Here is an 18,731-nt window from a genome sequence, read left to right as displayed (position 1 = left end):
ATATAGCATAGGTCCACAAAAGGCCTAGGTTCGTCGTCAGATATCCACTCTACCTACCTACAAATGAAGTTGAATGTAAATAAAAATTCTCGTAAAATCACATTTGACAAAAAGGAAAATAAAGCAAAGTTAAGTACCTGTGATAGCTGACATCTGTTTAATACCGTTTAATTTAATGGAAATAGAAAATTATTTTGGGATAGTTTTGATTGCGCACAGAAAGCTTCTACTCTTAGGTAAGGGGGGTCTAAGTAACATTGTAGGGGTTATCAAAGTACATCTCTCTTTAAAATCGCACTTTCATAAACTTGGCAAAGTACAACCGGCAGAATGGAGAGTATGCGAATGTTATTTCATGTATTTCTATTTCCAAATTCCGACGGTGGATCCGAAACCGTTGTATTACTCTTTCACTAACCTATCAGTGTATATATTCTATTAAAACGCTTCGGCTAGCTTAGCAGCTTTAATTATCAGGAAGATAGGCCACCCATGTGTCGCTAGTAATGTGGCAATATGCTACACTAGTTCACACATACAATGTTACATTCTTTAAAATATATGTCGTCCCTCTCCCTTTGGCTCCAATACACTTGTTAAAGTCAATTTCCGAAGTAGCCTTCAATACGAGTAACGATTCACGTTTAATATCTTCAATTGAGGTTTCCCTGGAGCGGTCGTTTGAGTCTGCTGAATAGCCAATAGTCACACGAAGCTAAATCAGGCGAATACGGTGGTTGTGACACGATATTGGTTGAAAAATAGGCGGAAAATTTACGAAGAATCGTGCAGTATGCGACGGTGCATTATCGTGGAGGAAAAACCAAGAGATGTCGGTACATAATCCCGTCTTCTTTTTACGAATAGCAAACGCCGCAAAATACTCAAGTAGTATTCCTTGTTGACAGTTTGGTCGGTCGGAAGGAATTCGGAGTATACCACACCTCAATAATTGAAGAAAACGTGGCAAAATAACCTTGATTTTTGATCTGCTTTGACGTGGTTTTTTCGAATTCGGCTCACCTTTGCCACTATATTCGGCCCTTTGATGTTCTGATTCCGGGTCGCATTCATGACATCCTGGTAGTCGGAGAGTATTGTTTCAAAGACTCAAAAACTTGAATGATTTTGGAACCAATGCACAGTGGTCAAAGTACTTTCACTGCCTATATAAAGGTGAAACTTTTGCCAAAGCTTTTTAAAATCTCCCTCTCCCGTTTCCCACTCCGCTACCTCCCGATGGTAACAAATTTTAATTTATTATATTAAATTAAAAAAGTTGATAAAAAGAAAGTTTTTGAATATTATTCAACTAAATCAAAAGCTGATTTTATTAAATTGATTTACTTTTGCATGATAGTTTCTTTGACTGGTGTTGAAAGGATCTAAGCTCAAAAGCAATCGGCTTGGTGTATATTGAATAACATCGGGAGCGATGTTATGACTGACGAAGGAAGATAATACCAGGAATTATTTGAAGTTAATTCCTTTGCAAGATCTAGCGCAATTCTTGTGCATTTAGGGTTTATTAAACTGATTGCTTTTGAAATTGAATTCGAACAGTACGGCAATAGCGGGTAGACGAAGGTCTGTAGTTTTTTCAGATTTGTTTGTGCTCTTCATCATTTTGCGAATTTATTATAAGCTATACAGGGACATATGTCGTGAAAAATAATTTATTGTCTTCCAAATTATTATTAATACAAATTTCTGCTTATATTCGGTCTGACCAGAATTGCCATCAAAGCCACATATTCCTATTGATAATAAGTAATTAGAGGACACATTCTCTTCATTAATTACATTTGCGACGCAATGTGGTCCAATAATTTTTTTTCTTAACTTCAACATCAGATTCTGAGACCTTTATTTGCTCCGGATAACTGTTTTTCTATTAAAATGTTATCATAGCAGGGTAAAAAGTTAATATCAATTTTTTTTGGTAGCGAAGCTTCTAATAAGTAGATACTGAAGCGTTATTAAATTTGCTTCGGTGATTAGAGATATTTCTTCACATATTTAAATAATTCAAAAATATAATATTATACATATCTAGGCGCGCAAGTTTACATCGATATGATGTGCCTAAATAAAAGTACGTATGAAACAAACATTTGATAAAAGTGAGAAAATGAAAACCAAAGCTCAAATATATAAATGTATGTAAATCAAAAGCATAGACTTAGAAAACATTAACTGATATAAACAAACTTGATTCATTTGAGGGCGAGACAGGGATCACAACTTTTTGTATAAAGAAAAACATACCACTGAAAAAACAATTGTTTTAAAATAATAAAATAACATATTATTACATAAAAACCACTTTGTTATATAGTATAACATATACCTTTATTATCAATACACATTTCGATTTATGGAGATTAAGCACGATTTTATATTGCAAATTTAATTTATTATAAGAGATAATTTTTAAGCTATTTTCACTGTACAGGCCGCGTGTTTCTATTGGGTCACTTCTCTCGCTTTTCGTAGCCCCTACCAATGGGATAGAGCAAAAATGTATTTACCGTTAGTTTTATGGGTATTTTAATAAATAGCTTTGATACAAACAGTGGTAAATTTCAAAATTTTATGTTTTTATTTTTGGCCTATGAAATCGACCAGTGTGCAATGGTGCTTTCACTTTTCTTAAGTTCAAAAGATCTTTCAAAATAGTTTTCAGTGATCCTTCCGATATTCCAACGATGCCATTAAGATCTTTGACTGTCAACCACCGACTCTCAAGCACAAATTTCCTTATTTTATTGAAGTGTTGATCATCAGCTGATGTTTGTAGCCGTCTTGGACGAGTTCTCGACTCCCTTTGAATAATTTGTACCAATCAAAAACACTTGTTCGGGACAAATGATTATCCCCGAAAGCCTTTTTTCAACATTCTGTACGCTTCGGCACCAGTAATTTAATTCCAAAATTTAATGTTGAATAATTTATGTACTTCTCAAAGACAAGCGTATATTAAACATTAATGATTATTTTTATGTGGCATTTGGCACAGATGTCCCTGACAGTCATTCCAACTTAGAACAAGAATATATTTCGACTAATGGGATTTCACGCGAAATTTAAATTAAAAAGTCTTACTATTTTTTGTCCATAGTAGTAGACATATGTAGCTCATTCAATAATGTTATTAAAAAAGCAAAATTATGAGAGGAGCCGAAGCTTAACCATATAAATAAAATAAATTATCCTTACTGATACTAACAATTTGATGAAATTTAGTATTTCTTTAGCTAGTTAAGAGCTCAACATTTTTACCCATAGAAATATTTTTAGATTAAAAATAAAAATTAAGCTCTTATTAAAATTCTTAATCTTATAAAAATTAAATCCAAATTGGTGTTATTGTAGCTTACAGTTGAATAGAATTGCGTAAAATGATAAAAGCATATTTCTAAATTATTGATATGTTGATTAAAAATAATATAATTTTTATAATTTAATGTTATAAAAGTAAATAAAATTAGTTATGTGTTATTAAAAATAATTGTTTCCGAAAACGTCACACAGCGAAAGCGTCCATGTATATTTATAACTATTATATTATTTATCAAGCCATATTGAAAATAATTATTTTGGTTTTTAAAATTATCTTGTTTTATCTATTTTCTGTGTTGATTTCAACACAAAATATGAAATTCTAACTGGGTTGTCATTTCTATTGCTGCGTTTAAAGGACAGTGCAACGTAACATTTATATACATACATACATAAAAACATACACACACATCCATTAAGGAATATGACAAAACAAAAGACGGATTTGTATAGGTTTAAAGCGGGATATGTGGAAGGCTTATCCAATAATACACCCGCTAAAAGGTGTTTGCATTAATACGAGTATTTAAGTGAATTGGCAACTACTACGTTAACAAATTCTTATACAATAATTTTTTGCATAGTGCATAAGGTATTTTGTTTATAGACCATTCAATTAGCACTAATCTTCTAAAATTAGAAAGAAATAAATGAATTACCAAACAGCCTCCACACAATGACATAAAGACAGTTGTACTGATCTGCATCAGAATCCTAGTTCCAGAAAGAGAAAGCAGAAGAGTTTCAGATTAGAAAAAGTTTCTCTACTTAGCGATAGAATTGTATGCAGATGTTTGCTGGTGTGAAGGTAAGTGCGAATAACACTACTGTCTAAATTACATTTAATCACAATATTGAATGTATTATGAGCTTCTTTTACTAATTAAGCAATTGTTGTAAAAGCATTCGACTTAAATATTTTCACATTTTTTTTCAACATAGGTACAAAATAAAACTGCAAAGACCAGATAGAAAACCAATTTTCATAACATGATACCAAAATTGAGGGAAGGCATTTTTGATCGAATGCTTTGGCATTGATTGTGTCTCTGGGAAGTAAAATAAATTGTAAAAAAGTGTTTGAAAGCACTATAATTTTGGTCATGTTTTCTTCAAATTTTCGTAGGAAGGAGAATTTTGTGTTAAGGAAGTTGGAAGAAGGAATGTGTACAAATAAAAAGTTGTTAAAATATTTTTTTGTTTAATATGCGCGCGATATTTTTTGAAAGAATATATAAGTTTGACCGGAAACATGCCATAATTGATAAAAAGAACAAAATATTGGATAGACTACGGCCTACAAGAAAGATAACAGTTTTCTCACAGTCCAATTTAAATGCCTTTTAATACTGAGTGTTGCCCCCATTGCAATATTGATTTTATTTACATTTGATTTTATAAATTTTATTATATTTAGTAATATTTTACACAATAAATGTTTTTTAATCTTCTCAAATGAAAAATTTTTATCAAAAAACTTTAAACAAGCTTTTATTACTTGGGACTCAATTAAAGATATTCAAATATCTTTTATTTTTATACCCGGAAAAAGGTATATTAAGTTTTCTACAAAGCAAACACCCATTGCATATATACGTAAATGATCAGCTTGACAAGCTGTGTCGATTAAATTGTGTCCATCTGTATTTACGCGATCTAGTCCCTTAGTTTTGAAATATCGATCGAAAATTTTGAGTACACCTTTTTCTCCACAAGAAGCTTCCAATTTGCCGGAATCGCCGATATCGAACTACTATAGCACACAGCAGCCATACAAATTTAATGATCACAATTAAGTTATTGTATGGAAAACTTTTTTATCTTCACAAAATTTTACTCGAAGTATTGTTAAAAAGAAACAGTTCAATTTGCGAACAAATTGTTCAGATCGAACTACTATAACATATAAGTAGCTGCCATACAAACTGTGTGATAATTAAGGTGAGGAACTTTATTAGAGATAATTTTTTTTTTTATTAAGTAAACCAAGTCGATGTAAAGGGTTATTTATATCAAACAACTTGGCTAGAATATAGTAGAAAAAGTTTTTTTTTTATGCAAACGGTTACGCTTTGAGATTTGTTTGTACCCTTCAATAAATATCAAAATTTATTTACAATACTAAATTTCTAAATACATATAGAGTTTTCACAAGTCTCATAAAGTTATAAGTTATAACGATTCGATAACATAGCGTGTAAACTAATTTTTGTATGAAATCCAACAACAATTTTTTTAAACAAGTGTAAAAATTTAAAATTTTACGATGCTTTACGACAGGTTGTGAATACCCCAATAGTATGTGCGCGTATACGTATACCGTGATGATCATCTTGGTGTTGGTAGTGTTAACCCACATTTTTTAAACATTTTTTAGCTAATTAACGCTTTGATGCATTTATTTTTGCGAGATTTTAAATCTTTTCGACAAACAATAATTTCTGCCGAAATAAATGTTTTAAATTTTGAAATTTATTTTACAAACAGAAATTGTGTAATAATTTCTTGAATTGAGACTTATTTCATCGAATGTAATCGCAAATTCGACGATGGTTTTGCAGAAATGGGCTCCGTTAAGACCTTCTGAAGGAATAAATGAATAACTATGCCAACTTTCACGACTCAACGCAGAACAATAAATTCTTAGTGATACACAACCATCTGTTTGCCAGAAGACGGATCACACTTCACTACGACAATGCAAATTGTCACATATCGACTGAAACAACTGCATTTTTGAGTACTCAAAATATCAATTTGATGAATCATCCAAAGTATAGTCCTGGATTGGGACCGAATGAGTTCTTTTCATTTTCAGACGTATAAGATAAAATATTAGGTTAACGTTTTTCGACGCTTGAAGAGGTTCAAAGGCATGCAATAGTATATGCATAGATATTAATCGAAAATGTTTTGCAAAACAATAAAGTTATTTACGATGATTAAAATTTGTTTTTGTTCTCAAATCCTGAAATAAAAAGGCAACCTACGAAGTAAAAAAAATTTCTTATCTAGGTGTCAAAAGTTTAAATTTCAGATTTTCTGGTATGACATAATATTTCAACAAATACATTCTTAAAAATAATAAATAAATGAACTAATTGAACGGTTCATAATTATTTTTATGGATAATGGACAACATTGCCATTTATTAAATGAGTGATACATACTTTTAAACTTTAAGTGTTTTTCGTGGGTGTATAACGTAATGCCGACAATCAAAATCTCGAAATTTAGAATCCCGACAAATTAAAATACCGATAAATCAAAACACCGACAAATCAAGAAAAGGTGGCGTTGTTCGTTCGAGGCTCATAATCCTTAGTCAGTAGAATTCTCTCTCTGTGCTTCGATAGGAAAAGGGCGGACAAGATAAAATATTTTTCACATGTCGGCATTTTGGTTTCTCGGTATGCTAATTTTTGCGTGTTCTGATTTGTCGGTGTTTTTGTTTTGATGTGTCGGCATTGTATCACAATTTCAAAACTTTAACCATTTTTACAACCCATTTTCTAAATTGGTGCCCTTCCAAACAACTGCACCGATCCTTTTGAAATTTGAAACACTATTTCTTTCCATATTTTGGTGCTGGACCAAGTTATGAGGGACACCGCAATTCGAAATTTTTCCGAGACGTTCCAGAACAATTGCTACCATTAGCTTATTTTTCAAAATTTAACAGAATATTCTTTAAATGTCATAGTATAATGTACCATTGGTTTTTAAAAAGAGATTTCAAGCGTGTCATCAAAATATCATAAAAATAGTTTTATACGATTTAACCCTACTCAACCCTTAAGTACATAATTTATTTTCAATATATTATTCACTAAACTAAATTCAAGCTAACAAACCTTCCTAAATAGCTTATGTAAGTTTCGACTACTGTATATGTTTCGATAACACTTTCTATGTTTACTACGAGTATAATAATATCAGTCCAGCGACAACATGATATGGGCTATTAAGGCCCATATTATTATTTGGAATTAAGATTTCGATAAGAATATATATGTATATTGAAAACTTTAAATTTTAGAACCCCCTTTGATTTCAAATTACATCTATTGCTATAAATGTTCCCCGACGTTTTGAGGTATTTGCGTCTCCTCATACTTAAGAATAAACCCCAAGAACCGGCTCAGGGGCTATTTATTATTGATCGTCTATTTTTATACGTATAAATTATAGGAACGTTAAACCAGACAAGTATGAGTGAAATAAGATGAAACGAGTGATTCTTCAGCAAGATTCTAACTCTGCCAAAATGATTCTTATTCCGACCAAAACAAGAAATTAATCGACCATTTCGAATTTTTTAATTGGTATATTGTTTACCGTAGAAACTACGTTGAAAAACAATAAAATGTTTCAACCACCATAATTAATTTTTCATTGTTACAGCAGAAATAAAAATTGCAATTCATTCCAATCTTGTGATAAGCGGCAAGCGTCGTCTACAACGAACTTAAGTACAGGGATTTTTATTTCAAAATATCCCACGATTCACATATTTATTTTACTTGACTTTTGATAACGAACTTTAAAAATCCAGTGGATTAAATAAGCTTATTACTATTTACATATACATATACAAATCTTATATTTTCGAGATGTGAAAGTGTACAATTGTGTTGTTTGGTTTTCTTAGGTAGCAAAGTACTTACATATCTTTTTTGAAACATTTCCGCTTAAAGACGGTGAGGAGTCAATTTTATTTGTCCTTGCTCGAATATCTCTGGTTTGATATTTAATATTCGGAACAGATAGTAGACGCTGATCTCTTTGCTTTTCTTTAAAATTTTGGCGCGCTGTTTTAGCACACACATTATCTCCCTGATTGGTATCACTTGTTGCAGAAAGAGGCAAATCACTAGGTCGTGAAGTTTGAGAACCCTCAGTTGTCTCTTTTTCGAACTCCACTTTTTTCATGCTTGTTTGAAATTCATTTGAAATGTCAAAAATATCACCGTCATCTGTCGTATCATCGTTTGAATTTGAATTTGCATTAATGCTACCTTTTGTAGCAAAACTACTTATTTGTTGGCCTTCACAATCACGTTGTTCGGAATCATGTTCCCTGCCGAAATCGTAGGAATTATCTTTACTCTCACTTCTAATGTTTTTGTCTTTTGGTGATACATTTTCACCACTACTTTCAATTGGCGATGATTCTTTTTGCATGTAAAACACTGAATTGTTTTTCATAGAATCGATTTCTGTATTCACATTGATTCCAATTTTCATATTGACTTTAGATAATTGACGTTTAAGGTTAAAAGTTTTCCATGACATTGACTTTCTTCTGTCCTGCAGTTCTTTTGGCGCTACGGCGGTTTCCTCGCGAAGTGGACTCTTTGTCACAACATTCGTTGATGTAACTTCATTTTCCGGAGATGTAGGTCGCGATGAATTTGACTGATTTTGGTAAGATGAAAAAGGCTCATTTGTTTCGGGAATAAATTCAATGGATGGGCTGTCAGGACTAGTGGTGTCGTTCAGCTATAGTAATTTATAATAATTTAAGCAAAAAATGAGGATAATTTTGCATACTTTGGATTCAACAACGAACATATAGCGTTTGTGAAAAGTAGTGTGTCCTTTTCATGTAGTTTAGTGCGGTACAAGTTGGACATATTTAAAACATAAGCATTAGGGAGATGAGACTTAAGGTTCGTTTTTTATTGTAAAAATGCAGAGATGTTTGTCAACATTAAACCCCGAAAAAAATAACTACAATTATTATTACATTATTAGCAAAGGTTTACTGCAAGGACATTCAGTAAAAAAAACTATATACAAAATTACAACACATATAATTATATAGCTCTTTTAGGAATTCATAGAAAAAAATAAACAAAAAAATGTATTTCTTTAGACCTTAATAATTTCAGTTAATGCTTATTTTAGGTCGACTTTGGCATAAACTTTCATCCTGGTATGTATTATGTAATCGTGTTTTAGAGTCATTAAAGCATTATTGGCCTGGTAATTCACCTCTATATTATAAGGCGAAGAAGTGGAAAAACTACTAAGACTTCATTCAAGAAAGTGTTCAAAATATAATACATGCGTTTTGCTACGTAAACAAAATATTATAGTATTAGACTTATGCTATTATTACTATGTTAATTATAATGATCTGAGCGGAGCCAACTAAGATCCAAAATTCCTATGAAATCTATTTATTTGTTTAAGATAGTATTATTATTGAACCTGTAATATTGGGGAGCTCCAAAAATAATAGTAAATGGGCAATAAGTCAATTAAGCCTGGGTGGGTAAAATAATATCTGACTTGAGGGAGTGTTGTAAAGTAAAATAATTTAATTATTATGAATGAGCGCTAGAGAAAACTTTGTGACCACAGCCTACTTCACAAAACATTATTTCTAACCTTTTTTCATGTGTCTTAGAAAACCGAGAAAAGATTTAGGATATTCAAAAGATGGTACAATTGAAGACTGATAGAAAATATTGTGATACTCTACGTCATAAATGATACGAAATGTCCAATTATAAACAAAACTTTCTCAAGTCCATGAACAATTTGAGTCCTTATTGCGATATGCAACAACAAAATTCAAGAAATAAGAAACGTGTTTGAAACATTTGACGAAAAGGGATTGCTAAGAAGTGTAAGATAAAAAAATATTTACTGGCTTTAGGTCAACAATTATTATTAAACACCAGCAGCATATTTGCAAAATTAAAGAAATTAGCTGGCAGCGGACTTTGACAAAGAAGACCGAAACGCATAAGTTATTCAGATTTGAACAATACACACCAAATTTCTTATAGGAAATCCGATGAACATCGAACGTTTAATTGTAGATATTAAAAGTAATGTTTATAAATTAAAAACTATGGAAAATGTTTGAACGGAGTTCTTTGTATAATATATGGTAGATTACAAGGAAATAACGTGCATTACATCTTTGCAACATACTTTCGTTCCATTATAATCAGCGCATGCATTCAATAAAACTTTTTTTAACAAATGAAACAAATTTGGAAAGACATCAATTAGTTGAATATTCTTAATGGTGCATGTCGAATCTTACCAAAAAGTCTAAACTTTTATGTATAATAATTTCAATTATATGTAAATAATCTGCCAGATTTTAAGTAATGGATGTTTTGAATATGGCAACGTTTCCTATTGCAAAAGATCACTTAATCATTGAAAAATATTGAAAAGTCGCACTTTTCCACGGAACCCAGTTTTTAGCAAATAAGGAAGGGCTAAGTTCGGGAGCAACCGAACATTCTATACTCTTGCAACTTACAAACCCAGAGAAATACTTTAAGGTGTAAAACCAATCATAAAAAGCAAAGTCAGCCGGATTTTCGAAAATCCTAATATTAGTTATATAAGGGCTAAGTCAAGTTTTTGCTCAAATTTATCTATTTTAAGCACAAAGATACACTATTATGTGTGAAATACGTTTTCTTATTTTTTTTTTGGATAACTCACATATTGGCCGATATGAGCGATACAATGTCACCCGGAAGCTCGAATATTAAGTATATGGCGGCTAAGAGAAATATTGGTCCGATTCAACCCATTATAAGAGAAGGATTATCATTTAATTTCAGTTATATATATCACACAATGACCGACATTTTCCTTCAAAAGTTAACTATAGGTTCCGGGATCCAAATATTCGGTATCAAGGGCTTGAACAGTTTTTAGTCATAATTTATATTATTTACTTCTTGACCTGTGTACTGAAAACTGAACGAATCAAGTGGAATTTAAACTTGTGCTATATGGGAAGTAGGCATGGTTGTGGCCCGATTTCTTTCATTTTAGTACTGTCACATAAGGAATAAGTGAAGAATGACACGTACTAATTTTGTCGAAATCGGTCGGTCGGGTCACAAGATATGGGATATTACCTAAAAGTGGGTAGTGCCACGCCCACCGTCCAATTTTAAGCCCTGCTTCCATAAAGGTCTCTCATATCATCTTTGTGGTATAATTTAATGTACCTGGCGTATTATAGGGAGTGGGCGGGGTTATGTTGTTATGTTACTGTCGGTAAAAGTTTTTATAAGATTTGTACTCAACAAATTTGGTTGTTGTTGTTTTATATCTTAATTGAGTGCTTAGTTATGGCACTTTATATGTTTTTGGTTAATGGCGATTTGTGGGCGTGACAGTGGTCCGATTACGCCTATCTACGAACTCGTAATTTTTTTGTACTAAGGAACTTACGTTCCAAGTTTCATCAAGGTATCTCAATTTTACTCAAGTTACAGCTTGCACGGACGGACAGACAGTCAACCGGATTTTAACTTTTCATCTGATCATCATTTATACTCGTATATACAGTTACGGACAATAAAATAGAATCACGCATGGTAAAAAAATATGAATATGATTTAAATTCAACTAAGTTATAATTTTATTATAATCATATCAAGTGCTATTGATAGCAGTAAATTATTTGAGAAAAAAAAAAACAATTCCCAAATATTGCAAAAACAAAGGTAAAAAATATATTTAAAAACTTCGAAGGACAAAAAAATAGAATCAAAATTTTTTACATTAAAAAAAAAATATTATTTTAAGGAAACTAATAGAAAAAACTGTAATTACATTATAGTGTATGTATACTTTATCGTCTAATACAGATCGTTTAATACAAGGCATAGCCCTAATTAGGCCACGGAAAGCGTTCTGTGGAACAGAATACCAGACCTTTGTACCTTCTCTGAGAATTCTGCTTTATTTTTCGGCACCCGTTTATATTTTACTTAACAATTTACCGTAAGTTTTTGATGGGATTCAAATCTGGTGATTACTCTGGCCAAGCCATTACGCTAACACCAAGATCAAAAACCATTTTTTGAAAGACCCGAAGTATGTTTCAGGTCGCTCTCTTGTTGGAAATGCTGAAATTCTAGGCGAATTCAGCATATGGGAGTATGACCTTTAAGGTGCTTCAAAAATTTTTTTTTTTACTTTTTTTTCAACTCTTACCCCCTCAAAATATCCTCCCTCAAGCCAGGAACTGTATTTTAACTCTAAGGTGTCGTTGTTTGCACAAACTAAAATTTCACCAACTAATTTTCGTTTCTTTAAACATTTCTGAGACGCAGTTTGATTATCTCAATTAGACGATTAAACATAGTGATTTGAAATTTGGAATTTTTTCAATAAAAATAAAAAAGTTTCTGAGAATAATAAAATGAAAATTCGCTACGTGGCGCCAATTGGATATTCCAAGTGAGGCCAAGTCCTTCTCCACTTGGTCCTTCCAAAGGAGTAGAGGTCTTCCTCTTCCTCTGCTTCCCCCGGCGGGTACTGCGTCGAATACTTTCAGAGTGGAGTTTTTTTGTCCATTCGGACAACATGACCTAGCCAGCGTAGCCGCTGTCTCTTAAATCGCTGAACTATGTCAATGTCGTCGTATAACTCATACAGCTCATCGTTCCATCGAATGCGATATTCGCCGTGGCCAACGCGTAAAGGACTTTCGCAGAATTTTTCTCTCGAAAACTCGTAACGTCGACTCATCGGTTGTTGTCATCGTTCAAGCCTCTGCACCATCGAGAGACTTTACTTCTCAATTGCCTACTCAGTCCGAAGTAGCACCTGTTGGCAGAAGAGGTATCCTGCGTTTGATTTCCAGGCTGACCTTGTAGGTGGTGGTTCCAAGATAGACGAAATTATTTACGGCTTCAAAGTTATGATTGTCAACATTGACGTGAGAGCTAAATCGTGAGTGCGACAACTGTTTATTTGATGACAGGAGATATTTCGACCCATTTGCTTCGCTTTCTTATCCATTCTGGAAAAAGCAGAACTAACGGCACGGTTGCCAATGATATCAATATCATCAGCATACGTCAGCAGCTGTACCCTCTAATAGAAGATGATGCTTTTTCTGTGTAGTTCTGCATCTCGAATTCTTTTCTCTAGAAGTAGGTTGAAGACGTCGCACGACAGGGAGTCGCCTTGCCTGAAACCTCGTTTGGTATCGAACGGCCCGGAAAGGTCCTTCCCGATTCTGACGGAGCTTTTAGTGTTGCTCAACGGCAGTTTACACAGCCGTATTAGTTTTATTAGTTTTGCGGGGATACCAAATTCAGACATCGCAGCATAAAGGCAGCTCCTTTTCGTATTATCGAAAGCAGCTTTGAAATCGACAAAGAGGTGGTGTGTGTTGATTCTCCTTTCACGGGTCTTTTCCAAAATTTGGCGCCTGGTGAATATCTGGTCGGTTGTTGATTTGCCGGGTCTAAAGCCACACTGATAAGGTCCAATCAGTTTGTTGACGGAGAGCTTTAATCTTTCATACAATATGCTCGATAGAACCTTATACGTTGAGAAGGCTTATCTCACGGTAGCACGCAGATTGTGGGGTCTCCCTTTTTGTGGAGTGGCCAGAGCACACTTAAATTCCAATCATTGGGCATGCTTTCGTCCGACCATATTTTACAAAGAAGCTGATGCATGCACCTTATCAGTTCTTCGCCACCGTATTTGAATAGCTCGGCCGGCAATCCATCGGTCCCCGCCACTTTGTTGTTCCTCAGACGGGTAATTACTATTCGAACTTCTTCTTGGTCGAGCAATGGGACGTCTGCTCCATCGTCATCGATTGGGGAATCGAGTTCGCCTTCTCACTGCCATTTAGCAGGCTCGAGAAGTGTTCTCTCCATAATTTAAGTATGCTTTGGGCATCGGTCACTAAATCACCTTTGGGGGTTCTACAAGAGCATGCTTCGGTCTTGAAATCTTCTGTTAGCCGCCGCATTTTTTCATAGAATTTTCGAGCATTACCCCTGTCGGCCAGCTTATCAAGCTCTTCATACTCACGCATTTCGGCCTCTTTCTTTGTCTGTCTGCAAATGCGTGTCGCTTCCCTCTTCAGCTCTCGATATCTATCCCATCCCGCACGTGTTGTGGTCGATCGTAACGTTGCGAGGTAGGCAGTCTGTTTTCTCTCCGCTACGACACGGCACTCCTCGTCATACCAGCTGTTCTTTTGCATTTTTCGAAAACCAATGGTTTCGGTTGCAGCTGTACGAGTTTGAAATGCCGTCCCACAGTTTCCTTATACCGAGTTGTTGACGAATACTCTCAGAGAGCCGGGTGCAAGTCGAGTAGAAAATTGTTCTGCTGTCGGTTGTGATTGCAGCTTCTCGGCGTCGAACTTTCCCTGTGTTTGTTGACGTGCGTTTTTTGCTGCACAGAGGCGAGTGTGAATCTTGGCTGCAAAAAGGTAGTGGTCCGAGTCGATGTTAGGGCCACGATCGATGTGGTTGGTGGTTTTTCGATCCGGAGACAGCCAGGTGGCTTAATGAATCTTCTTATGCTGAAATCTAGTACTACAGATAACCATATTTCGGGCACCGGCGACATCAATCAGCCTCAACCTATTTGGGGATGTTTCCTCGTGGAGGCTGAATTTACCAACCGTAGTGCCAAAGATACCTTTTTTGCCCACCCTGGCGTTAAAGTCGCCAAGCACGATTTTGATATCGTGGCGGGGGCAGCTCTCATTCCTCACTTGCGTAAACTTATACACATGACTCCATCCTCCCAACTACTTATTACGCTTTTTAAATCCAATATTTTTCGTTTATGAAACCATTTCGATATTGATTCTATTATTTTGTCACTAAGCACGAGGCACGCTATTTACACTTTTTAATATACAGTTAACTGTAAAACTCATAATGCTATCTTTTCCTCATTTTTTAAATACATATTATTGCCTTTGTTATTATGCAGAAAAGCTACTACATAAATGAACAATTTCAAAAAGAAAGTATACCATTGTTTTAACATGTTCTACCCGGCGTGTACCACCGGTGGTACACGGGCACTACGTTTATCTGGCGGCGTGTACCACTGGGGTACACAAATGTTTATACTTTTAATTCAAAAACCATACTAGAAAGAGACATACATAATTCCGCGAACGAAGAAGTTGGTTTTGCGTGTATACTTATTGCGCAGTAGAAGAGTTCCGTTGAACGAACAACTTGGATTCTCGTGCTCGCGCTGTATACGAACACGCAAAAAATGCCCCGGGTAGAACGTGTTAAAGCAAAACCTTTGATCTTATTTTATTGTCCGTAACTGTATAACCCTATATCTATCTCGCTTAGTTTATGTGATACGTACAGCCGTTAGGTGAACAAAACTATAATACTCTGCAGCAATTAGTTGCAAGAATATAAAAAGGGTTGCAATTAGGCAATAAGATCAAGATGAGATACAGAAAATTACTATACAAGTAGTCTGCTATTCAGTAAAGTCTCCGAAAAATATTTGAGTTTACAAATTATTTCATTTGCAACGTAACAATTAAATAACTCTCAAATAACAATCGTCACGTGTACGACTATTAACATTTTAGTATTGACTTTTCTACATATCAGTACTACCTAAGAAGGAAAAGAGTTTGCGTTCTATACAAGTATATTGTGGCGAGAAAACAAAATAAAACTTTACATTTTCTGAAAGCAACTAGAAGATCTCAGAAGTCAAAGATTTTGATTTAGTAAACATTAAACAAATTAATAACCAACAAAACTGTGAAGTTTGGAAACCAATATTTCTTGTTCTGACTCAATCGAAACTAATGGGAGAAAAATCCAAGTATCCAAATGGCAATATACTGAGGGAAAACTGGACTCATCCCTATCGATATTCTACAATTAATAAACTATTCTTCTCTCACTCTGAGAGAGTATAAATATACTATATATTTCCAGATAGTCAATCAGTGTTATTCATTAATAATATAAAAGTGAATTATTGGCAAGTTTTTCGAAAAAAGAGAATTGTGTGAATTATCATTGAAAACTAAGCTTCACTGCTTACCATAAATTACAATAGAAATTACCATTTAATTTTTCATCATTTTATAACCAAATTAGTAATTTATATAAAATTTAGTATAAATCCAAAACTACTAGTCAAACCCCGTTATCTATCTTCGATCATTTTATTATATAAATTAATAATTTAGATTTAGATTGATCGTCTATCTTCGAAATAGAACTAAAAATCGATAAAACTTTATTATTTGATGAGATATCTTCACGAAATTTGGCATATATTACTATCCAAAACCACGATATAGTTTTTGAAAAATTGTTCAGATCGGATAACTATAGTTATAGCATCCATACAAAAATACGCCCTTGTATTTAAAACTTCTTTATTTGACAAGATATCTACACAAAATTTGGCATAGATTATTGTCCAAGAAACAAGTTCTTGTTTGGAAACTTTTTTATTTGTGAAGGGTATTATAGCTTTAACGTTTTTTTTGAGGGTTTACACCAATTACGCGTAATCATTTTATGGTATCGCTAAATAATAGCTTTTTGTATTATTATTTTGATAAAGTGATGGAGAAAACTCTTTACGGCAATCTGACCACAGTACATCAATCATTATTTAAGAAATTTATTATCTATATAATAACTGCACACCAATATTATTTGAAAGGTTTCAAAGCTACTTACCTAAACTTACTTAGCGTCACAATTCTTTTCAAATTCACTTAAAAAATATGTAAATGAAAATGGACTCAACTCTGTGTAGTCATAGTTCAATGTAAGTACATAAATTAAATGAACAGCATTACTCTAAAACAGTCGGTAGAGCATGTACCGTCCAAATCTAGCTTTATGCTTTGATATTTGTATGACGAAAGCTTGGTGAATAAATAAAAATATTTTTTTAAACTGTAGTGCGAAATATCAATACGTTCCCCGTCAAGATTTGGCATATATAATGTCAAAGAAATTATAAAGCAGTTAGAGTGCACGAATATTTCATTTAGCGTTAATCGTAAAATGTGTGATGTGATTCCCCGGGAATGTACTAACTTCTGTAAGGCGAGGTGACTTTATAGGATCGATCTCATTCACAATTTTGTAGCACGGCATTTTTCCAGTTAAGCCTCAGTTTTAATACTTTTTCAAACTATCAAATCATTATTAAATATATTTGCTTTTCGAAATCTATTTAAGATTGTATTTAACATAATTCGTTAATCGCATTTCATATTTCTGATCCTAATACAAAGCTACTTTTAAGGCTCTCGCATTTTCGAAGCGTGCATCGCTAACTGGCTTGTTTTATATTTCACTAATTCGTGACAACTATTTTTTAAATCGCTCTCTTTATAGACAATGTCTAAATGACTAAGCTTACAAAATTAATACAAGTTTAAATGTTTAGAATTGCATTGCTTGGTGTAACAACCGTAACACCAATTACTTTTGTTTTTGAAGTGTATGTCGTCAAAATAAATCCTTTAGTTATGAATTGTGTTGCATTGTGTTTTCGTAATAGTTAATAGGGGCCAAACAGAAATAAAATAATTACATAAAATTTTGAAGATCCAAACCAATTTAAATTTCCTCTTATTTCTAATATGAATAAGAAACCCAAAATTATTTATAATACTACTGTGAGCAAAAAATAGTAAGACTTTGTACATAATTTTAAAATTCTTAATTTATTCTTCAAAATCTATGTCTTCCCACCTCAAAGTAATTCCTTCCAAATATACTCGTGTCAACGTTTTTTTTTCCAATTCTCGAAACCGTTGTTAAAGTCAATTATCGGAATCAATGCGCGTAGCGATTCATGTTTAGTGTATTTGAATTTGCTAAATAGCCATAAGTCACACGGAGCTAAATCAGGCGAATACGGCGGATGCGGCACGATATTGGTTGAAACTCACGAAGAATCATTGCAGTATGCGACGGTGCATTATCGTGGTGCAAACCCCAAGTGTTGTCGTCCCATAATACCGGCTTCCTTTTACGAATAGCTTCACCAAACGGCGCAAGACTTTCGAATAGTATTTCTTGTTGACAGTTTGGACGGTCTGAAGGAGTACACAACAATTCGATAATCGAAGAAAACTGCCAACTTACCTTGATTTTTGACCTGCTTTGACGAGGCTTTTGCGGCTTCGGCTCACCTTTGCCACGATATTCGACCGATTGATAGTCCGTTTCCGGGTCGTACGTTTTATGACATCCATCCTGGTAGTCGGCATTGATGCATAGATGTTCGAAAAAATTAAGTGATTTTGGAACCAGTCGTGCAACATTCTGAACGTTTCGGCACCCAAAGTTTTATGAACTTCTTTGTTGAATAATTTCACTAAACACTAATGATTATTTTGATGTAACATTTGGCACAGATTCCGAGCGAAATTTAAATTAAAAAGTCTTCCTATTTTTTGCACACAGAAGTATTTTTTTACGTCTTTGCACATCGTAATTGTAAAGAAATGGAAACAACCTCACATAATAATACCATTGTCACAACCACAAAAACAAGTAACAATACTTATTATCGAGAATATTTCGTTTCGATCGCTTACAGAAATCCATTTA

At 33.6% G+C, this 18,731-nt stretch overlaps 1 protein-coding gene across 4 annotated transcripts in view; it reads right to left on the bottom strand.

The window, feature by feature from the left end:
* The window catches only part of LOC105222181 (syntaxin-binding protein 5), a 61,374-nt gene that overhangs the window by 17,148 nt on the left and 25,495 nt on the right, over positions 1–18,731 (bottom strand). For 2 of the 4 annotated variants that reach the window (XM_049454600.1, XM_049454601.1), the window contains exon 15: positions 8,010–8,844. The exons of 1 other annotated variant lie outside the window; for it this stretch is intronic. In XM_049454600.1, the coding sequence (XP_049310557.1) occupies positions 8,010–8,844 (835 nt within the window). Of the gene's footprint in view, positions 1–4,001; positions 4,057–8,009; positions 8,845–18,731 lie in introns of all 4 variants that reach the window. One more of the 4 variants, XM_049454603.1, reaches the window with a different exon arrangement.

The sequence above is a fragment of the Bactrocera dorsalis genome, chromosome 4 (assembly GCF_023373825.1).
Source record: "Bactrocera dorsalis isolate Fly_Bdor chromosome 4, ASM2337382v1, whole genome shotgun sequence".
In the NCBI taxonomy this organism is placed as follows: domain Eukaryota; kingdom Metazoa; phylum Arthropoda; class Insecta; order Diptera; family Tephritidae; genus Bactrocera; species Bactrocera dorsalis.
This window is presented reverse-complemented; position numbering and strand designations above follow the sequence as displayed.